Source organism: Lepus europaeus, unplaced genomic scaffold, assembly GCF_033115175.1.
Source record: "Lepus europaeus isolate LE1 unplaced genomic scaffold, mLepTim1.pri SCAFFOLD_503, whole genome shotgun sequence".
NCBI classification, from domain to species: Eukaryota; Metazoa; Chordata; class Mammalia; order Lagomorpha; family Leporidae; genus Lepus; species Lepus europaeus.
The window spans coordinates 16739-32640 of NW_026909379.1; the positions used below are offsets into that span (position 1 = coordinate 16739).

General features: G+C 74.3%; 5 protein-coding genes across 7 annotated transcripts; 3 read left to right on the forward strand and 2 right to left on the reverse strand.

Annotated features, from left to right (window-relative positions):
• Nucleotides 1–91: 91 nt before the first annotated feature.
• RHOT2 (ras homolog family member T2) lies at nucleotides 92–3661 on the forward strand. The gene is given in 20 exon segments (XM_062185593.1): nucleotides 92–191; nucleotides 274–332; nucleotides 415–496; nucleotides 625–668; nucleotides 758–811; nucleotides 899–951; nucleotides 1025–1133; nucleotides 1222–1323; nucleotides 1459–1557; nucleotides 1634–1742; nucleotides 1832–1952; nucleotides 2038–2122; nucleotides 2188–2330; nucleotides 2422–2522; nucleotides 2594–2724; nucleotides 2816–2887; nucleotides 2969–3079; nucleotides 3162–3266; nucleotides 3268–3365; nucleotides 3448–3661. Coding segments are annotated over 20 exon segments (1839 nt in total). The 5' UTR covers nucleotides 92–154; the 3' UTR covers nucleotides 3572–3661.
• Nucleotides 3662–4792: 1131 nt separating this feature from the next.
• RHBDL1 (rhomboid like 1) lies at nucleotides 4793–6758 on the forward strand. Of its 2 annotated transcripts, none has more exons than XM_062185592.1 (8): nucleotides 4793–4859; nucleotides 5158–5316; nucleotides 5418–5642; nucleotides 5718–5866; nucleotides 5949–6061; nucleotides 6132–6232; nucleotides 6306–6366; nucleotides 6439–6758. In XM_062185592.1, the coding sequence occupies exons 1-8, from the start codon at nucleotides 4821–4823 to the stop codon at nucleotides 6708–6710; spliced, it is 1119 nt and encodes a 372-aa protein (XP_062041576.1). In that variant the 5' UTR covers nucleotides 4793–4820; the 3' UTR covers nucleotides 6711–6758. The 2 variants fall into 2 exon arrangements, with proteins under 2 accessions (XP_062041576.1, XP_062041575.1); XM_062185591.1 differs by having other exon boundaries at nucleotides 4794–4859; nucleotides 5155–5316.
• Nucleotides 6759–7373: 615 nt separating this feature from the next.
• STUB1 (STIP1 homology and U-box containing protein 1) lies at nucleotides 7374–8856 on the forward strand. The gene is made up of 7 exons (XM_062185594.1): nucleotides 7374–7601; nucleotides 7708–7906; nucleotides 7985–8150; nucleotides 8223–8310; nucleotides 8414–8470; nucleotides 8542–8658; nucleotides 8731–8856. The coding sequence occupies exons 1-7, from the start codon at nucleotides 7434–7436 to the stop codon at nucleotides 8854–8856; spliced, it is 921 nt and encodes a 306-aa protein (XP_062041578.1). The 5' UTR covers nucleotides 7374–7433.
• A 71-nt stretch (nucleotides 8857–8927) lies between these two features.
• On the reverse strand, nucleotides 8928–10349 carry JMJD8 (jumonji domain containing 8). 2 transcript variants are annotated; one of them, XM_062185595.1, is made up of 9 exons: nucleotides 10254–10349; nucleotides 10090–10176; nucleotides 9970–10018; nucleotides 9797–9893; nucleotides 9651–9719; nucleotides 9441–9560; nucleotides 9299–9366; nucleotides 9092–9226; nucleotides 8928–9016 (listed from the first exon to the last, which is right to left on the reverse strand). In XM_062185595.1, the coding sequence occupies exons 1-9, from the start codon at nucleotides 10343–10345 to the stop codon at nucleotides 8936–8938; spliced, it is 798 nt and encodes a 265-aa protein (XP_062041579.1). In that variant the 5' UTR covers nucleotides 10346–10349; the 3' UTR covers nucleotides 8928–8935. The 2 variants fall into 2 exon arrangements, with proteins under 2 accessions (XP_062041579.1, XP_062041581.1); XM_062185597.1 differs by lacking the exon at nucleotides 9970–10018 and having other exon boundaries at nucleotides 10254–10319.
• A 212-nt stretch (nucleotides 10350–10561) lies between these two features.
• WDR24 (WD repeat domain 24) lies at nucleotides 10562–14434 on the reverse strand. Its single transcript, XM_062185598.1, has 8 exons — nucleotides 13542–14434; nucleotides 13128–13305; nucleotides 12253–12925; nucleotides 11871–11989; nucleotides 11658–11779; nucleotides 11468–11572; nucleotides 11036–11376; nucleotides 10562–10949 (listed from the first exon to the last, which is right to left on the reverse strand). The coding sequence occupies exons 1-8, from the start codon at nucleotides 14020–14022 to the stop codon at nucleotides 10596–10598; spliced, it is 2373 nt and encodes a 790-aa protein (XP_062041582.1). The 5' UTR covers nucleotides 14023–14434; the 3' UTR covers nucleotides 10562–10595.
• Between the last annotated feature and the right edge of the window lie 1468 nt (nucleotides 14435–15902).

Genomic DNA, 15902 nt, shown 5'->3' on the forward strand with positions numbered 1-15902 from the left:
GGCCCGGCCGCTCTGGCCCCGCCGCGTCGCTGGTGCGGCTGCGCGCGCGGACGCAGGAAGTGCGGGCGCGGGGCGGGGGCGCGGCGCTGGCGGGGCCTGCGGGCGCGGGGCGGGGGTGCGGGGGTGCGGGTCCGCGCCGCCCTGCGCGGCGGCCATGAGGCGAGACGTGCGCATCCTGCTGCTGGGCGAGGGTAGGCGGCCGGGCCGGGGGGCGCGGGGCGCGGGGCGCGGCGCTGGCCCCGGCCCCGGCGCTGACCGCCCTGTCGCGCGCAGCCCAGGTGGGGAAGACGTCGCTGATCCTGTCGCTGGTGGGCGAGGCGTTCCCGGACGAGGTGGGCGTGCGGGGCCGCGGGGCGGCGGGGCGGCGGGGCGGGCCCCGCGGGCGCCCGGTCAGCCGCGCCCGGCCTCTCGCAGGTCCCTCCGCGGGCGGAGGAGATCACGATCCCCGCGGACGTCACCCCCGAGAAGGTGCCCACGCGCATCGTGGACTCCTCAGGTAGCGCCCGCGCCGCCCTGCCCGCGCCCTCACCGCCGGCGCCCCCCGCCCTCGGCGCCCCCCCCCTCACTCAGCGCCCCCCGCCCTCGGCGCCCCCCCCTCGCTCAGCGCCCCCCCCCTCCGTGCAGAAGCCGAGCAGACGGCGGCCGAGCTGCAGGACGAGATCCGCAAGGTGCGCTGGGCGCGGGCCGGGCCTGGTCCCCGCGGTGCGCCCGGGCCGGGGCGCGCGGCCCCAGCCTGAGCCTGGCCGCCGTCCCGCAGGCGAACGTGGTGTGTGTGGTGTACGACGTCTCCGAGGAGGCCACCATCGAGAAGGTGGGCGGCCCGGGGGGCGGGGCCCAGGGGGACCGCGGCCCAGCGACCCTGAGCCAGGCGCCCCCTCCCCACCCTGCTGCTCTCCAGATCTGGACCAAATGGATCCCGCTGGTGAACGGAGGGGCGGAGGCTGGACGCAGGTGACGGCGCCGCCCTGTTGGGAGGGAGCCGGGCCCCGCCGCGCCTCCCGCCTGCTGACCGCGGCCTCTCCAGGGTGCCCATCATCCTGGTGGGCAACAAGTCGGACCTGCGGCCCGGGAGCTCCCTGGAGGCCGTGCTGCCCATCATGAGCCAGTTCGCTGAGATCGAGACCTGTGTGGAGGTAGGTGGGCAGGTGTGCCCGCCCGGGCCCCCACCCCGGGCCCGTCCTTCCCGGGCCGCCGCCCAGGTCCCCTCCTGCTGCCTCCCAGTGCTCGGCCAAGAGCCTCCGGAACGTCTCCGAGCTGTTCTACTACGCCCAGAAGGCCGTCCTGCACCCCACGGCCCCACTCTATGACGCGGAGGCCAAGCAGGTGGGCGATAGGGGTGGGAGGGGCGGGGGAGGCCGTCCCGCACCCCACGGCCCCGCTGTAGGACATGGACGCCAGGCGGGCGGGTGGTGGGGTGTGGGGCCGGCGCTGCCAGGTGCTGACCTGCCGTCCCCGCAGCTGCAGCCCGCATGCGCCCAGGCCCTCACGCGCGTCTTCAGGCTGTCAGATCAGGACCTGGACCAGGTGCTCAGCGACCAGGAGCTCAACGCCTTCCAGGTGCGCCCGGCCCCTGGGCCGTGGGGGCCCCGCCCTGGTGCCGGTGCAGGGCTGACTGGGTCCCCCCCGGAGGCAGGAGTCCTGCTTCGGCCGGCCGCTGGCCCCACAGGCCCTGGAGGACGTGAAAATGGTGGTGAGCAGGCACGTGGCAGGCGGCGTGCGGGAGGATGGCCTGACGCTGGAGGGTGAGCACGGGCCCTGCACGCGCCCCGGGTGTGGGGGGCCGGGCCGCGCCCCAGCGGCCCCTCCTACCCCGCTCCGCCTCTCTGCACAGGCTTCCTCTTCCTCAACACCCTGTTCATCCAGCGTGGCCGCCACGAGACCACCTGGGCCATCCTGCGCCGCTTCGGCTACAGTGACACCCTGGAGCTCACGGCCGACTACCTCTCCCCGCCGTGAGTGTGCGCGCGGGGCTCCTGGGGGCCGCCGGGCCTGTGTGGGCAGGTGCCGGACACACACGGGTCCCTGGCTCGCCCGCAGGCTGCACGTGCCCCCCGGCTGCAGCACGGAGCTCAGCCATCTCGGCTACCAGTTTGTGCAGAGAGCATTCGAGAAGCATGACCAGGTGCGAGCCCCGCCCCCCGCCCCCTCCCCCTCCCCCAGCCCCCTTCACCGACCCCTGTGCCGCAGGACCGGGACGGCGCCCTCTCGCCCGCCGAGCTGCGCAGCCTCTTCAGCGTGTTCCCCGAAGCCCCCTGGGGGCCCGGGCTCCCGAGCACGGTGCCCACCGAGGCCGGCCGGCTGCCACTGCACGGCTACCTGTGCCAGTGGACGTGAGTGCAGCCCCCACTCCCCATGCCCCCTCCCACACCACGCCTGCCTCACCCCCTGCCGCATTCCCACACTGTGCCTGCCCCGCCCCAGCCTGCTGGCCTACCTGGACGTGCGGCGCTGCCTCGGGCACCTCGGCTACCTGGGCTACCCCACGCTCTGCGGCCAGGACTCGCAGGCCCAGGCCATCACAGGTGGGCACCCACGCCGGCGGCCCCTCCTCAGCCCCCTGCCAGCGGCCGCCCTCACCTGGCCCTGTTCACAGTCACCCGTGAGAAGCGGCTGGACCAGGAGAAGGGGCAGACGCAGCGGCGCGTGCTCCTGTGCAAGGTGCTGGGGGCCCCGGGCGTGGGCAAGTCCGCCTTCCTTCAGGCCTTCCTGGGCCGCGGCCTGGGGGTGAGTGGCCCTGGGCACCTGCAGCCTCTGGGGCGGGGCAGGGGGCATCCCCGGGGCGCCTCGCCTCAGGGCCACCCTCTCTCGGCACCAGGAGTCCCCCGCGGAGCCCCCCGCCCACGCCATCAACACCGTGCACGTCCGTGGGCAGGAGAAGTACCTGATCGTGAGTGCCGGTCCCGGTGCGCCCACGCCTGGCCCTGGGGCCCTGCCCCCGGGCCCCGACTGAAGGCCCTGTCTGTCACAGCTGTGCGAGGTGGGCACCGCCGGGCCGCCGGACGCCAGCTGCGACGTCGCCTGCCTCCTGTTCGACGGCAGCGACCCCCAGTCCTTCCTGCACTGCGCCGGCATCTACAAGGCAAGTGCCCGCCCAGGGGCTGCGGGCACCAGCGCGCTGGAGCCAGAGCCCTGCCTCACCTGCTCCTCCCACACTCCCCCAGCGCCACTACGTGGACGGGCAGACGCCCTGCCTCTTCGTCTCCTCCAAGGCTGACCTGCCCGAGGGCCCCGCTGCGCCCGGCCCGTCCCCGGCCGAGTTCTGCCGGGCGGCACCGGCTGCCCGCCCCGGCCCGGTTCTCCTGCACCGGCCCCGCCCTGCCCCGAGCCTCGGTCTACACTCAGCTCGCCACCATGGCCACCTTCCCGTGGGTACCCACGCCATGGCCCCGGGGCGGGGGGCGGGGGCTCTGGCTGGACGCTGCCCTGAGGTCTGGGTCTCTCCCGCAGACACCTGGCCCAGGCAGAGCGGGGCCCCTCCTGCTCCTGGCTGCGGGGCTTGCTGGGCGCCCTCGGGGCTGCGGCGGTCGCCATCCTCAGCTTCTCGCTGTACAGAGTCCTCAGGAGCCGATGAGCCCCCACCCGAGCTCGGCTCCCGCTGAGGCCCAGCAGGACTGTGGGGCCAGGCCGCGGCCCGCAGGCTGCCGAGTGGGCCTCCCGTGGGCTGGGGAGGCGGCAGCTCGGCCGCGGGTTCTCAGGGCTCCCTTTGGCCTGGCCCCGGCCAGCCAGTGGGCAAGGGTGACAGGAGGTCGGTTTTTCTGATTAAACGTCACTGTGTCTCCCATCGCTCGGGTGCCCGTCTCTCGTGACAGCTGACCCTGGAACACGTCCTACCCCTGGACCCCTCGCCCCGGAGGCCTCGCCGGGGCCTCTGCTGAGTGGTCCTGGGCTGAGGCCTGGGCGCCATGGGCTGACCATGCCCCCAGCAGTCTTCCCGGCCCTGCTTCTGCACTCCCCACACCTGTGGGTGGTCAGCCTGGCCGAGCGTCTTAGGACCTGGGTGTGGCGTGTGCCTGCCCCTGAGCGGGGGCTGGCTCCCACGGCAGTGAGCTGCAGCGTGGGGCCTCGGGAGCCCCTGCCCTGTGGCTGCCCACTTCCTGCCAGGCAGGTGCATGTCCAGCCCAGGGCATCCTGGGGCCCAGCTGTGGGGCGATGACCCCACTGGCATCTGCTATCCTGTGGTCACCGAGCCTCTTGGCCTGTCCCTCTCCATCCCACCCTGCCCTTTGGGGCTCTCCTGCCACCTCTGGGTTTCTCTGGATGCCCCCTCCTTGTGCCCAGCTCTCGCACCTTGGGGCTGGAGGCTCTGTGTCCAGCTGCAGGAGCGGGCAGGGTGGATTGGTGCAGCCCGGAGCGGCACACGGGTCTGCTGTGGGTGGAGGCACTCAGCGGAGGGGGGGGGGCCACAGCCTGGGGTGGCCGGGGAGGGCTTCCTGGAGGCGCCCCTGCCGAGGCACAGGCGAGGGGGGCCGCCGGGGAACCGGACGGCTCGCGCGGGGTCGGAGGGGCCGGGCGGGGGGAGCGGATTTCGGCTCTGTTCGGGGAGGGCAGGCGCCCGCGGCGTGCAGGTGGGCAGGGCCCTAGGACGGGGCGCGAGCTGGGGCGGGCTCGCGGCCAGGGTGCGTGTCCTGAGGCTGCGCGTGCCCGAGCAGGGCGCGCGAACCGCGGCGGCGGCGCGCGGGGCGGGCTGGCGGCTCTGACGCGGCTGGAGTGCGGCGCGCGGAGCGGCGCGGCGGCTGGGGCGGCTGGGGCGGCGCGGCGCGGTCCGCAGAGCAGCCCCTCCCGGCCGCCGCCGACCCCGGCCCCCGGCCCCGCCTGGCTCTATGGACAGGAGCTCGCTGCTGCACCTCATCCACGAGCAGGTGCGTCGGGGCCCCCGGGGCCGGATGGAGGGGCCAGGCGCCCAGAGTTGGGGGGCGGGGGCGCATGCTCCCCCAAGCCCCTTGCTTGCACGGCCTTGGCCCCCGGGCCTGAGATCTCCCCCCACCCCCCCAGGGGCCGGCTGACCGGACCACGGCTCTGGGAAGGGAAGGCAGGCGCTGCAGCTCCCCTCGGGCTGGCCCTCCCCTCCCAGGGCCGGCAGCCTGCTGCTCCCGGCCCCGAGGTCCGGGGCTTGGGCCCAGCCTCAGGCCTTGGCCGGTGGCTCTCCCACCCCAGCAGCTGGACCCCGAGAACACTGGCTTCATTGGCGTGGACACCTTTGCTGGTCTGGTGCACAGCCATGAGCTGCCTCTGGACCCCGCCAAGCTGGACATGCTGGTGGCCCTGGCCCAGAGCAACGAGCGGGGCCAGGTCTGCTACCAGGAGCTCGTGGACCTGGTCAGTGGTGGGGCCCTCCCCTGGGCAGCGGGGCGGGACCCGTGGGTGGGGGTGTGGGGACGGCGGCGCCGTGGCCGCCACGCTCGGGCCCTGCCTCCCAGATCGGCAGCAAGCGCTCCAGCAGCTTCAAGCGGGCCATCGCCAATGGACAGCGGGCGCTGCCCAGGGACGGGCTGCTGGACGAGCCCGGCCTGGGCTTCTACAAGCGCTTCGTGCGGTACGTGGCCTACGAGATCCTGCCCTGCGAGGTGGACCGCCGCTGGTACTTCTCCAGGCACCGCAGCTGCCCGCCCCCCGTGTTCATGGCCTCCGTCACCCTGGCGCAGGTGGGCCTCCCGCCCCGGGCCCCGCAACCTCCCTGGCCGCCGGCCGGGCGCAGCCCTGAGCGGTCGTGTCCCCAGATCGTGGTGTTCCTGTGCTATGGGGCGCGGCTCAACAAGTGGGTGCTGCAGACCTACCACCCCGAGTACATGAAGAGCCCCCTCGTGTACCACCCGGGGCACCGGGCCCGCGCCTGGTGCTTCCTCACCTACATGTTCATGCACGTGGGGTGAGTGGGGCCGCGGGGCGGGGGCGGGGCCGGGGGGGGGGGCGCCGGCGGCCCAGACGGTGACGCCCCTACCGTGTGCCAGGCTGGAGCAGCTGGGGTTCAACGCCCTGCTGCAGCTGATGATCGGGGTGCCCTTGGAGATGGTGCACGGCCTGCTGCGCATCAGCCTGCTGTACCTGGCCGGCGTGCTGGCAGGTGAGGCGCGCGCCCCCGGCCCACCCCCGCGCCGCCCGCCGGCCCTCACCCCTGCCCTCCTCGCCCGCAGGCTCCCTGACCGTGTCCATCACCGACATGCGGGCCCCCGTGGTGGGGGGCTCCGGCGGGGTCTACGCCCTGTGCTCGGCGCACCTGGCCAACGTCGTCATGGTAATGGGCGCCCGCGGGGGGCGGGGCGGGGGCCGCGGGCCTGTCTCACGGCCTCTCCGCCCGCGCCCCGCAGAACTGGGCTGGGATGCGGTGCCCGTACAAGCTGCTGCGGATGGTGCTGGCCCTGGTGTGCAGTGAGTAGGGGCCGGGCCGGGCGGGGCGGGCCCGCGGGCGGGGCGCCGCCCACCTGCCGCCTCCCTCCGCAGTGAGCTCGGAGGTGGGCCGCGCCGTGTGGCTGCGCTTCTCGCCGCCGCTGCCCGCCGCGGGCCCGCAGCCCAGCTTCATGGCGCACCTGGCGGGCGCCGTGGTGGGCGTGAGCATGGGCCTCACCATCCTGCGCAGCTACGAGGAGCGCCTGCGGGACCAGTGCGGCTGGTGGGTGGTCCTGCTGGCCTACGGCACCTTCCTGCTCTTCGCCATCTTCTGGAACGTCTTCGCCTACGACCTGCTGGGCGCCCACGTCCCCCCGCCGCCCTGACCGCTCCTGGGCACGGCCGGCCCCGGCTCCAGTGGTGGGCGGAGAGGCCCTGGCCCCGCCCCGACCCGCGGTCCGCGCCTGTCGCAGAGTGAATAAATATTTGGCTCGGCAGCAGGTGGCTGTCCGGGGTCTGGAGGCGTCTCTGCCCCCCACCTTTCCCGCGGACCGTGCGGGGCCCTCCCACCTACGAAGGGGCTGGGCTGCGACCCCAGGGGACAGGCTGTGGGTGTCCCGGCCGGCGAGTTCGGCCTGCACGCCGTGGGGGAGGGCCCAGGCTGGGGCCGGGCGGGCACGGGGTCCCACCGCCCATGCCGAGGGGGCGGCGCCAGCGGGCTCGCCTCACGGGCCGCGCTCGGGCGCCCGCACCCAGGCTTACCTCCGCCGGCCCCCCGCGGCGAGTCAGGGCGCCCCGGGTCCGGGTCTCCGCCGGCGAGGCCCGGCCCCCCGGGGGGCCCGCACGCGCTGCACGCCGCGGCCTCCCGCAACCCCCACCGCGCGGAGGGGCGGGGCGTGCGCGGAGGGGGCGGAGCCCGGCCCCAGGGAGGCGGTCCTGCGGAGGCGCTGCACGGCGGGCCCCGCCCCGGCGCGGCGCGCACGCGCGGCCCCGCCCCCGCGGCCGGAAGTTCCGGTGGCGGCGATCCGGGCCGGGCGGAGCGGGGCGCGGGCTGCGGGCGGCCGGGCGCGGAGCCCGCGAGCGGAGCCCAGGCCGTGCCGCGCGGCGCCATGAAGGGCAAGGAGGAGAAGGAGGGCGGCGCGCGGCTGGGCGGCGGCGGCGGCGGCGGCGGCGGCCCCGAGAAGAGCCCGAGCGCGCAGGAGCTCAAGGAGCAGGGCAACCGGCTCTTCGTGGGCCGCAAGTACCCGGAGGCGGCGGCCTGCTACGGCCGCGCCATCGTGAGTCGCCCTCCGGGGCTGGGCCCCCCGGGTGGGGGCGTCTGACTCGGCCCCGGCGGCGGGAGCCCGAGCGCACGCCCTCAGCGCGGCCGCCCGCTCTCCGCAGACGCGCAACCCGCTGGTGGCGGTGTACTACACCAACCGCGCCCTGTGCTACCTCAAGATGCAGCAGCACGAGCAGGCGCTGGCCGACTGCCGGCGCGCGCTGGAGCTGGACGGCCAGTCGGTGAAGGCGCACTTCTTCCTGGGCCAGTGCCAGCTGGAGCTGGAGAGCTACGACGAGGCCATCGCCAACCTGCAGCGAGGTGGGCGCGCGGCGGCCGGCGCGGGGCGCGCGGCGCGGCTGCGGGCGCCCGGGCTGACCGCGCGCCCCGCGCCCGCAGCCTACAGCCTGGCCAAGGAGCAGCGGCTCAACTTCGGGGACGACATCCCCAGCGCGCTGCGCATCGCCAAGAAGAAGCGCTGGAACAGCCTGGAGGAGCGGCGCATCCATCAGGAGAGCGAGCTGCACGCCTACCTCGCCAGGCTCATCGCGGCCGAGCGCGAGAGGTGGGCCCCTCGGCGCGCCTTTATTGAGGGCGGGGCGGGCCGGGGTCCTGACGCGCGGCCGCTCGCCCGCAGGGAGCTGGAGGAGTGCCAGCGGAGCCACGAGGGGGCCGAGGACGACGGCCACGTCCGCGCCCAGCAGGCCTGCATTGAGGCCAAGCACGTGAGGGCGGGCGCGGGGCGGCGGGGCGGCGGGGCCGGCGGCGCGGGGCTGGGAGGGGGGGCCGGCGTGCGGCCCCGGGGCAGAGCCCCCTCGCTTCTTCCAGGACAAGTACAGGGCGGACATGGACGAGCTGTTCTCGCAAGTGGACGAGAAGAGAAAGGTGAGCCTTGTCCGCGGGGCCCGTGGGCCGGGGCCGGCCGCAGCCGCCCACTGAGCGCGCCCTGTGTGCAGAGGCGCGACGTCCCCGACTACCTGTGCGGCAAGATCAGCTTCGAGCTGATGCGGGAGCCCTGCATCACCCCCAGCGGCATCACCTACGACCGCAAGGACATCGAGGAGCACCTGCAGGTGGGTGCCGGCTGCGGGCCCGGCCGGGCGTCACTGGCCCCGCCGCGCCCGCTGACCCCGCTGTCCCCGCAGCGCGTGGGCCACTTTGACCCTGTGACCCGGAGCCCCCTGACCCAGGAACAGCTCATCCCCAACCTGGCCATGAAAGAGGTCATCGATGCGTTCATCTCGGAGAACGGCTGGGTGGAGGACTACTGAGCCCGCCGCGAGGCCCCGCCCCCACCCCGCCCTCGCCCCTGCCCCACGGGGCCTGTAATAAAGTCCGTGAGCACGAGCGCTAGCCGAGGAAGGTGGAGATGAACACGCACGTGTCCAGGTTGAGCGTGGCGTGCCACCAGCGGGCCGGGAAGTACAGCACCTGCGGGAGGGCGGCGCGGGCGTCAGCGGGGCGGCGCCGCGGGGCCTCGTCCCCGGCTCCCGCCCCGCCACGGACCTCGCCCGCGGAGATGGTGCACTCCAGCGGCCGCGCGGCCGGGGCCAGGCCTGGGTACGTGTCCCGGAGCCAGGCCAGCGTGGTCTTGTTGGGGTGAAACTGCGGCGTCTTCTCGGGCGGGTACAGGAACCAGCGCTGGGGGAGGGGCGACGCACATTACCCTGTGCCCGTGGGTCAGTGCGCCCAGCCCCCGCCCAGGACACTGACCTTGCGGCCGTAGATCACCTCCGAATACCCGGGCCCGTGCCAGTGGAAGGGCACCCCGGTGCCCGCGCCTGTGGGTTTGGCGGGTGAGCGCAAGGAACCACACCCCCTGCCCCTGCCCCCAGTCCCTGGCTCCCGGGAGCACCTGCCACGCCGAAGCTGTGCGCGGGCGCCGTCCCCAGCAGGCCGTAGGGCGGCGGAGCGTAGTGCCCAAACAGAGACGCCCACTCGGTGAAGTTGTTGTCGCCGAAGAAGTACAGAGTGTCTGCGGCGGGGGGGGGGGGGGGGGGGGGGCGGGGTCAGCCCCGGGCACCGCTGCCGGCCCCTCGCCCGTGGCCCCCCGGGCCCGGCTCACCATTGCCCAGGGAGGCGGGGTCCTGGGGCCGCAGCAGCCGCTCCACGTACTCCTGGAAGGGCAGGTCCACTGCGGGAGAGGGCGAGAGGGACCGGTCACGACCGGGCGGCCGGCCGGGGCTCGGGGCCAGGGGCGGGGCGGCTCACCTTTCCGGTAGGAGTAGGTGTTGGCGGTGCTCAGCCGGACCACACGGCCCCCGAACGAGGCCAGCAGCTTTTCGCGGGAGCACAGGGCGCGGAACCTCTGCGGGGCAGGACAGCGGATCGGCACGGGCCCTGCCCGCCAGGGCCCCACCCTCCGCGCCGGCGCGCGCCCTCACCGAGTTGTCCGTGAGCCCTCGCAGGACCACGGGTCTCTGGAAGGCGTAGCTGGGGAGCGGGAGACCCGCGGTCAGGTCGGTCCGGCCCGGCCTGCCCCCCGCGCCCGCGCCCGCACGTACCGCTGCACGAACTCGGCGTAGCTGAGGTCGGCCCGGCGCTCCACGGTGCACAACTCCTCCTCCGGCGGCCCCGGCCCGCCCCGCCGCCTGCCGGCACATCCGGTCAGCGGCGCCGGTCCGCGCTGCCCCGGCCCGCCCCCGCCCGCCCGCCGCCCGCGGCTCACCATCCCCCGTCCCCTGCCTCGGCGGAGCTGGGCCCCGCCAGCGCCATCAGCGCACAGAGCAGCAGCGGCGACCACCCCGCCGGCCGCGCCATGAGCCCGGCGTCTCCCGTGCCGCGACCGCGCCGCGCAGCACGCCGGGAGGCCGGCCCTGCGCCCCGGCCCGCCATTGGCCGACAGTGACGGCCGGGCTCCCGGAAGCGGCCGCCCTCGGCCCGCCCCCTCGGCAGGAGTGCTTCCGGGGGCGGGGCGGCCGGTGGCCATGGCGACGCTGCCCCGCGGCGGCGCGCAGAGACTGGCGACGCAGCAGCGACAGACGGCGCGCTCGCGCCCACTTTATTGGTGTCAGGAGTACTCGCACAGGTGGCCGCAGCCGGCCGGGCAGTGGGAGCTGCCCTCCAGCCACTTCATGACGTGCTGCAGGTGGCCGCCGTGGCTGCAGCCCTGGCACCACACGAACAGCCCCTTGACCACGTGGTGGCACACGGCGCAGGCGCTGGCGCAGCGGCGGCAGCGGTCGCACACCCAGCCGCGGCTGCTCATGGGCCGCTTGCAGTGGCTGCAGTTGACGTGCAGCGTGGTGGACGCCTGGTTGAGGCAGCTGACCGCCCGGCTGGTGCTCAGCTTCACCACCTCGTTGGACACGTTCCAGAGGCGGAAGCGCTGCAGCAGGTCGATGTAGGACGTGTACCAGTGCTCCTGCGGGGTACCAGAGGCGGCGGGGCGGCTCAGCGCGCGGAGCGCCCGGGGCTGCACGGCCCGCCCACCGGGGCTGCGCCGCCCACCTGCGTCTGCTCGTCGATGTCCTTGCGCACGCGCTCGCCCAGCACGATGAGCACGGACACGGCCATCTGCACGTCGCCCTGCTCGGCGTAGAAGTGCAGCATGTCGCGCACGAGCGCGCCGAAGAAGTCGGGCGGCAGGCGGCTGTCGTGCAGCGCGTGCGACACGGACAGCAGCGAGAAGGCGGAGTCCACCGGCGCCAGCGACGCCGCGTCCGCCTCGCTGCCGCTCACGTGCGGAGAGTCGGCCTTGTCCTGCAGGTGCTCGGGCCCGGGGGGCGTGTCCACGATCTCGTGGCGCAGCGGGAAGGCCTCCTGCGGCAGCACGTACTCCGGCTCCTCGGCTGCGAGGCAGGGCCGGCGCTGGGGCCTGGGCCTCCGCCGCCGCCACCGCCCTCGCCCCCGCCCCCGCCCGCAGCTGGGGCCCCCACTCACGGGCAGCGTGCTCCGGCTCCAGCAGGTACAGCTCGTCCTCCTCGCCCTCGGCGTCGCCCAGCAGGTAGTCGGCGGGCACGTCGCTGCCCTCCGTCTCCTCGTTGTCTGTGGGTAGCCCCCGTGAGCGCCCCACCCGCGTCAGCGCTGCCCCCCAGCGCCCCCCGCGCCCCGCCGCAGCCCACGCCCCTACCCTCGTTGGTGAGCAGCGTGGCCGAGGACTCCAGCAGAGCTGCGTCACTCCGGGCATCCCCTTTGCTGCGGTCCAGCCGCGTCTCGCTGCCCAGCCCTGGGGCCATATCCTTCAGGCTGAAGCTGGGGGCAGGGGAGCCGGAGGGGTGGGCAGGCCGCGCGCGCACGCCCCCCCCCCCCCCGCCCACCCTCCCGGCCGGCCGCCGCCGCCTACCTGTTCATGAGCGGCAGGCCGCAGGGGCCGCCCTTGCCCAGGCTGTGGCCGAGGCCGGCGGCCGGCCCCAGGCCGGGGCTGCAGTAGATGATGCGCAGCATGGTCCACGTCTGTGCCACCTGCACGCATTCGGCCACTGTGACCCAGACGGACGGAGGGCCCGGCGTGGGGAGAGGCCGCACCACCACCGGCAGGGAGGGCTCAGCCAGGGCACAGCCCTGCGGGTGGTCCACGCCGAGACCCCAGCCCCTCGGTCCCTGCTGCAAGGGCTGGTGATGGGGACCGGCTGGAGCCAAGGGCTGGGGGCGGGGCGCAGCTCTGGGGCGGCCAGAGCCAAGGGCTGGGGGCGGGGCGCAGCTCTGGGGCGGCCAGCCCGACCTACCTGGTTGCGGCCCAGCTCCCGAGCCACCTTGGCGTTGTGCTCACAGAGGTCGGACAGCGGCCGGCCGGCCAGGGCGTACCGCTCCGCCGTGTCCACAAACCAGCGCATGCCGCCCCCTCCCGGCTCCGTCTCGAAGACACTGAGGGCGCTGGAGGCCAGGCCCGAGAAGGGCTCGGCCGGGTCCAGCTTGCGCTTAAAGAAGATGGGGTGGCGCCGGTCGCCCGCATAGGGCTTGCGCCCGGCCTCGGCGGCCACCAGGCTCTCCTTGGCAGCGAAGGCCAGGTCCCCAAAGAGGCCATAGCAGAGGCCCTCGGGGTTGGCGTGCTCCACGGGCTGGCTGGCGTCACGGAACAGGTGCTGGCACAGCGTGCTGTCCTTGGAGCCCGAGAGCAGGAAGGAGGGGTCGTGCGGGTGGCGCCAGGCGATGCCGGTGGTGACGTCGCGGTGCTCCTCGAACATGGCGGCCGGGACGAAGGGCCGGCGCACGTCCCACACGTAGATGTTGTGGTCCACCATCATGGAGCAGGTGGCCAGGTGGTGGCGGCACTCGGGCCGCCACTTGACGCGGGCCACCGAGGCGATGGTCTGCACACAGTGCGTCTCCTTGGCGCGAGGCGTGGTCATGTCCCAGACCTTCACCATCTTGTCCCGGCCGCCCGTGGCCAGCCAGCCCCTGCGGGAGCCCCGGGCCTCAGTGCCGCTCCCTGGCGGGGAGGGGACCCCCATGGCCGCCCGCTCCGTGGTGCGGGACGTGGTCCCGTCCCAGATCGTCCCCATCTCGTCGCGGCCGCCACCCCCCACCCCCCCCCCGGGGGCCAGCCAGCCTCCGTGCGGCTCCCGCGGGCTCCGCCCCTTCTCAGCCCCTCCCCCCGCACCTGTCCTCGGGGTGCCAGTCGCAGCAGAAGACGGGGCCGTGGTGGGCCGTGAACATCCTCTCGCACCGGTCCGGGCGCCGGATGTCCCAGAGCTGCACGTTGCCGTTCTCAAACGTGGACGCGAAGGTGAAGTAGTCCCGGATGCTGAACTGGACGTCACGCACGCTCTCAGACTGGCCTGCGGGCGGTGGGCGGGGCGCCGTGAGCGCGGCCGGCCCACAGGGCCCGACAGTGGCCACACAGCCCTCTGGGGATCCGGCGGCCCTGTGGCAGCCCCAGGGGGCCTGAGGTCCCCTGAGCTGGAGCTGCCTGGAGAGGTCAGTGGCCAGCCCCCCCCCACTCCTCCGTGTCTCGGGGCGCCGTGCAGGGCGGGGCCTGGCGCTGGGAAGGGCGCGCGGGGGCCTCGGGCCTCACCCGAGAAGGTGCTGACCGAGTCCTTGCGCCGCAGGTCGAAGCACTTCATGAAGCCGTCCTGCGAGCCGCTGAGCAGCACGTGGGCCTCGGTGGGGTGGAAGCACACCTTGTTCACCGTGCGCTTGTGCTCCGTGAACAGCTGGTCCTGCTTGTTGCGCGACGGCCGGCCCAGGTTCCAGGTGACCACCACGCCGTTGGTGGCCGCCGTCGCCAGCAGGTTCTCGTCCATCTGGTGCCAGACCACGTCTGCGCAGCTCAGGTTGAGCGAGGGCTTGCGGCCCACGCGCAGGTTCAGCTTCTCCACGAACTGCTCCTCCTCGATGGCGTAGATCTTGAAGATGCTGCGCCCGGCCACGACCACCTGCGCCGCGTCCCGGCACACGCTGATGGCGTTGGCCGGCGCGTCCAGGTGGCAGTGCATGGTGTGGCCGGTCAGCACGCCGCCGCCCAGGGCGGTGGTCACGCGGGACATCTTCTCCATGGCCGCGCGGGGGCCGCCGGTCAGCGCAGACCCTGTGCCAAGGCGGGGACCCGCCCCTCCGCCGGGGCCGGGGTTGGCCGGGCCGCCCGAGGCGCAAGTCCAGACTCACCGGAGGCTCCGCGGCCGGCCAGGACCATGTCCGCCTTCACGCCGAGCCCTCACCCGGCCAGTCCCCGCCCGGGCCCCCTCGCCAGGCCTCCCTCAGTCACAGCCGGGCATTCTCGGGGCACCGGTCAGCCAACGCGTGGCCGCCACCGAGGAGCCCGGGGGGCCTCCGCGGCGAGCTGTGCGGGGGCCTGGCAGGGCCGGAGGCGGAGGGGAGCGACGTCGGCGGCGCGGGGTGCCGGCGAAGGCCCCCTGGCATTTCCTAGAAGGTGCACGGCCGTCCGGAACCGACGCCGGAAGCGAGCAGTCTTTCCCGCCCCCTCGCCGGAAGCGGCCCTCCTGACCCCGCCCCTCCGGAAGAGGCCCGTCCTGATCCCGCCCCTCGCCGGAAGCAGCCCGTCCTGATCCCGCCCCCCGCCGGAAGCGGGCCAGGGCTCCCGCCTAAGGTTCCGGGTCGGGGAGCTAAGCTCGGCTGGACCGGCGGTTCCTGCGCGCGACGCCGGGGCCGCAGCCTGTTCCGGGAGTGGCCGTCCGCGAGCGCCTACTGGGTAGGAAGGCAGGGGGCCCAGGCAGGCGGGAAGCGAGGGCGTGAGCCCCCCGGTCCCACAGCACCGAGGGGTGCAACCTGGGGGGGGTTCCCCAGCTCACGGCGGGCGGGGCGGGCAGGTGCACCCTCGCCTCCCCCTGGGCGGCGGCCGCTCTGGCCCCGTCCGCGCCGGCGAACCTCGCTGCCCCGCGCGCCGGGCGTCCGCCCCGCCGCTGGCCTTTGATGCGCCCCTGTCCTCCTGGGCCCCGGCCTGACCACCTGGACACCACGCAGACCCGCATTTTTACAACGTTTTTAATATATATTTTTATAAACAGGTCACGTGATAAAATAGCACAAGAAACACTTACCAAATATAAGGTTATATCTTCCGCATATACAGGAGAATGAGGTCGTATGTACAATAAGAAAGTGATTTCGGGGTGGGTGGGTTTGGTTTCCTCTCTCCCCTTAGTGTCTCCTCCTACAGTCGTTGGGAAGTCACAGCTTCAGTCGCGTTAATACTTTGGGCAAATGGACAGCTGCCGCCCTGCTGGCCCGGCTCCGGCCGCTCGGCCGCTCGGGCGGGGATCTTTGGGCTGCTGGGCGGCTCTGCTACAGCAGCGCCTCTCGCTCGCTCGCTCGCTCACTCGCTCACTCTCTCTCTGGCTCTCTGGAAACTGGTTACTCTCTTCCAACCAGATCGGGGGGTCCCAAGACTCTCCTGGGCTCAAGGATGCGCAGGGAAGGGGTCCCAGCCCCCTCCTCCGCCAGCGTCCCCCGGACATCCGCAGGCCTTGGGTGGAACAGGACATGGCAGAGCTTGGGAAGCTGGGGCGTGGGGTGGGGGCTAGGAGGGAGCCCTCCCTCCCGGGGCGGCCACCGGAGACGGGAGGCGCAGGTCGGGCCCACTGCTGAGATCCCACCTGGCCACACCTGCCCAGAGTGGAGGAGGAGCCAAGGCCAGAGCCCGGCCGCTGGCAAGGGCTGAACTGGGGGCCCAGGGCAGCTGCTGCTCCGGCTCTGTCCAGGCGCTGGCACCGCCCAGCTTGCCGGTGCTAGCTCCCGGCGGGCCCTCTCTCCATGCCGGCCCGGCAGGCCTGGCGCGTGTGCGGGCAGCGGGGGCCACGCAGGAGGCGGCTCGCTGGGGTCGGACCTGCGCGGGTGGGCGAGAGCGGCCGGGCGGGGCTCCCCCGCGGGCCATGGCTTTGGCGGTGGCCTGGTTCCCTCGCGACCCCTCGGAGGGCTC

Bases quoted from the DNA above. Each gene is read 5' to 3' on its own strand.
- STUB1 (XM_062185594.1), top strand. From the start codon at position 7,434: ATGAAGGGCAAGGAGGAGAAGGAGGGCGGCGCGCGGCTGGGCGGCGGC. The intron at 8,151-8,222 runs GTGGGCCCCTCG...GCTCGCCCGCAG, and splicing joins ATCGCGGCCGAGCGCGAGAG to GGAGCTGGAGGAGTGCCAGC. The intron at 8,471-8,541 runs GTGAGCCTTGTC...CCCTGTGTGCAG, and splicing joins AAGTGGACGAGAAGAGAAAG to AGGCGCGACGTCCCCGACTA.
- RHBDL1 (XM_062185591.1), top strand. From the start codon at position 4,821: ATGGACAGGAGCTCGCTGCTGCACCTCATCCACGAGCAG. The intron at 5,643-5,717 runs GTGGGCCTCCCG...TCGTGTCCCCAG, and splicing joins CCTCCGTCACCCTGGCGCAG to ATCGTGGTGTTCCTGTGCTA. The intron at 6,062-6,131 runs GTGAGGCGCGCG...CCTCGCCCGCAG, and splicing joins CCTGGCCGGCGTGCTGGCAG to GCTCCCTGACCGTGTCCATC.
- WDR24 (XM_062185598.1), bottom strand. From the start codon at position 14,022: ATGGAGAAGATGTCCCGCGTGACCACCGCCCTGGGCGGCGGCGTGCTG. The intron at 11,990-12,252 runs GTAGGTCGGGCT...GAATGCGTGCAG, and splicing joins GGGAGCTGGGCCGCAACCAG to GTGGCACAGACGTGGACCAT. The intron at 11,780-11,870 runs GTAGGCGGCGGC...CCCTGCCCCCAG, and splicing joins GGCCTGCCGCTCATGAACAG to CTTCAGCCTGAAGGATATGG.
- JMJD8 (XM_062185595.1), bottom strand. From the start codon at position 10,345: ATGGCGCGGCCGGCGGGGTGGTCGCCGCTGCTGCTCTGTGCGCTGATG. The intron at 9,561-9,650 runs GTGAGCCGGGCC...CCCCCGCCGCAG, and splicing joins CCCCGCCTCCCTGGGCAATG to ACACTCTGTACTTCTTCGGC. The intron at 9,227-9,298 runs GTCAGTGTCCTG...CCCCTCCCCCAG, and splicing joins AGGTGATCTACGGCCGCAAG to CGCTGGTTCCTGTACCCGCC.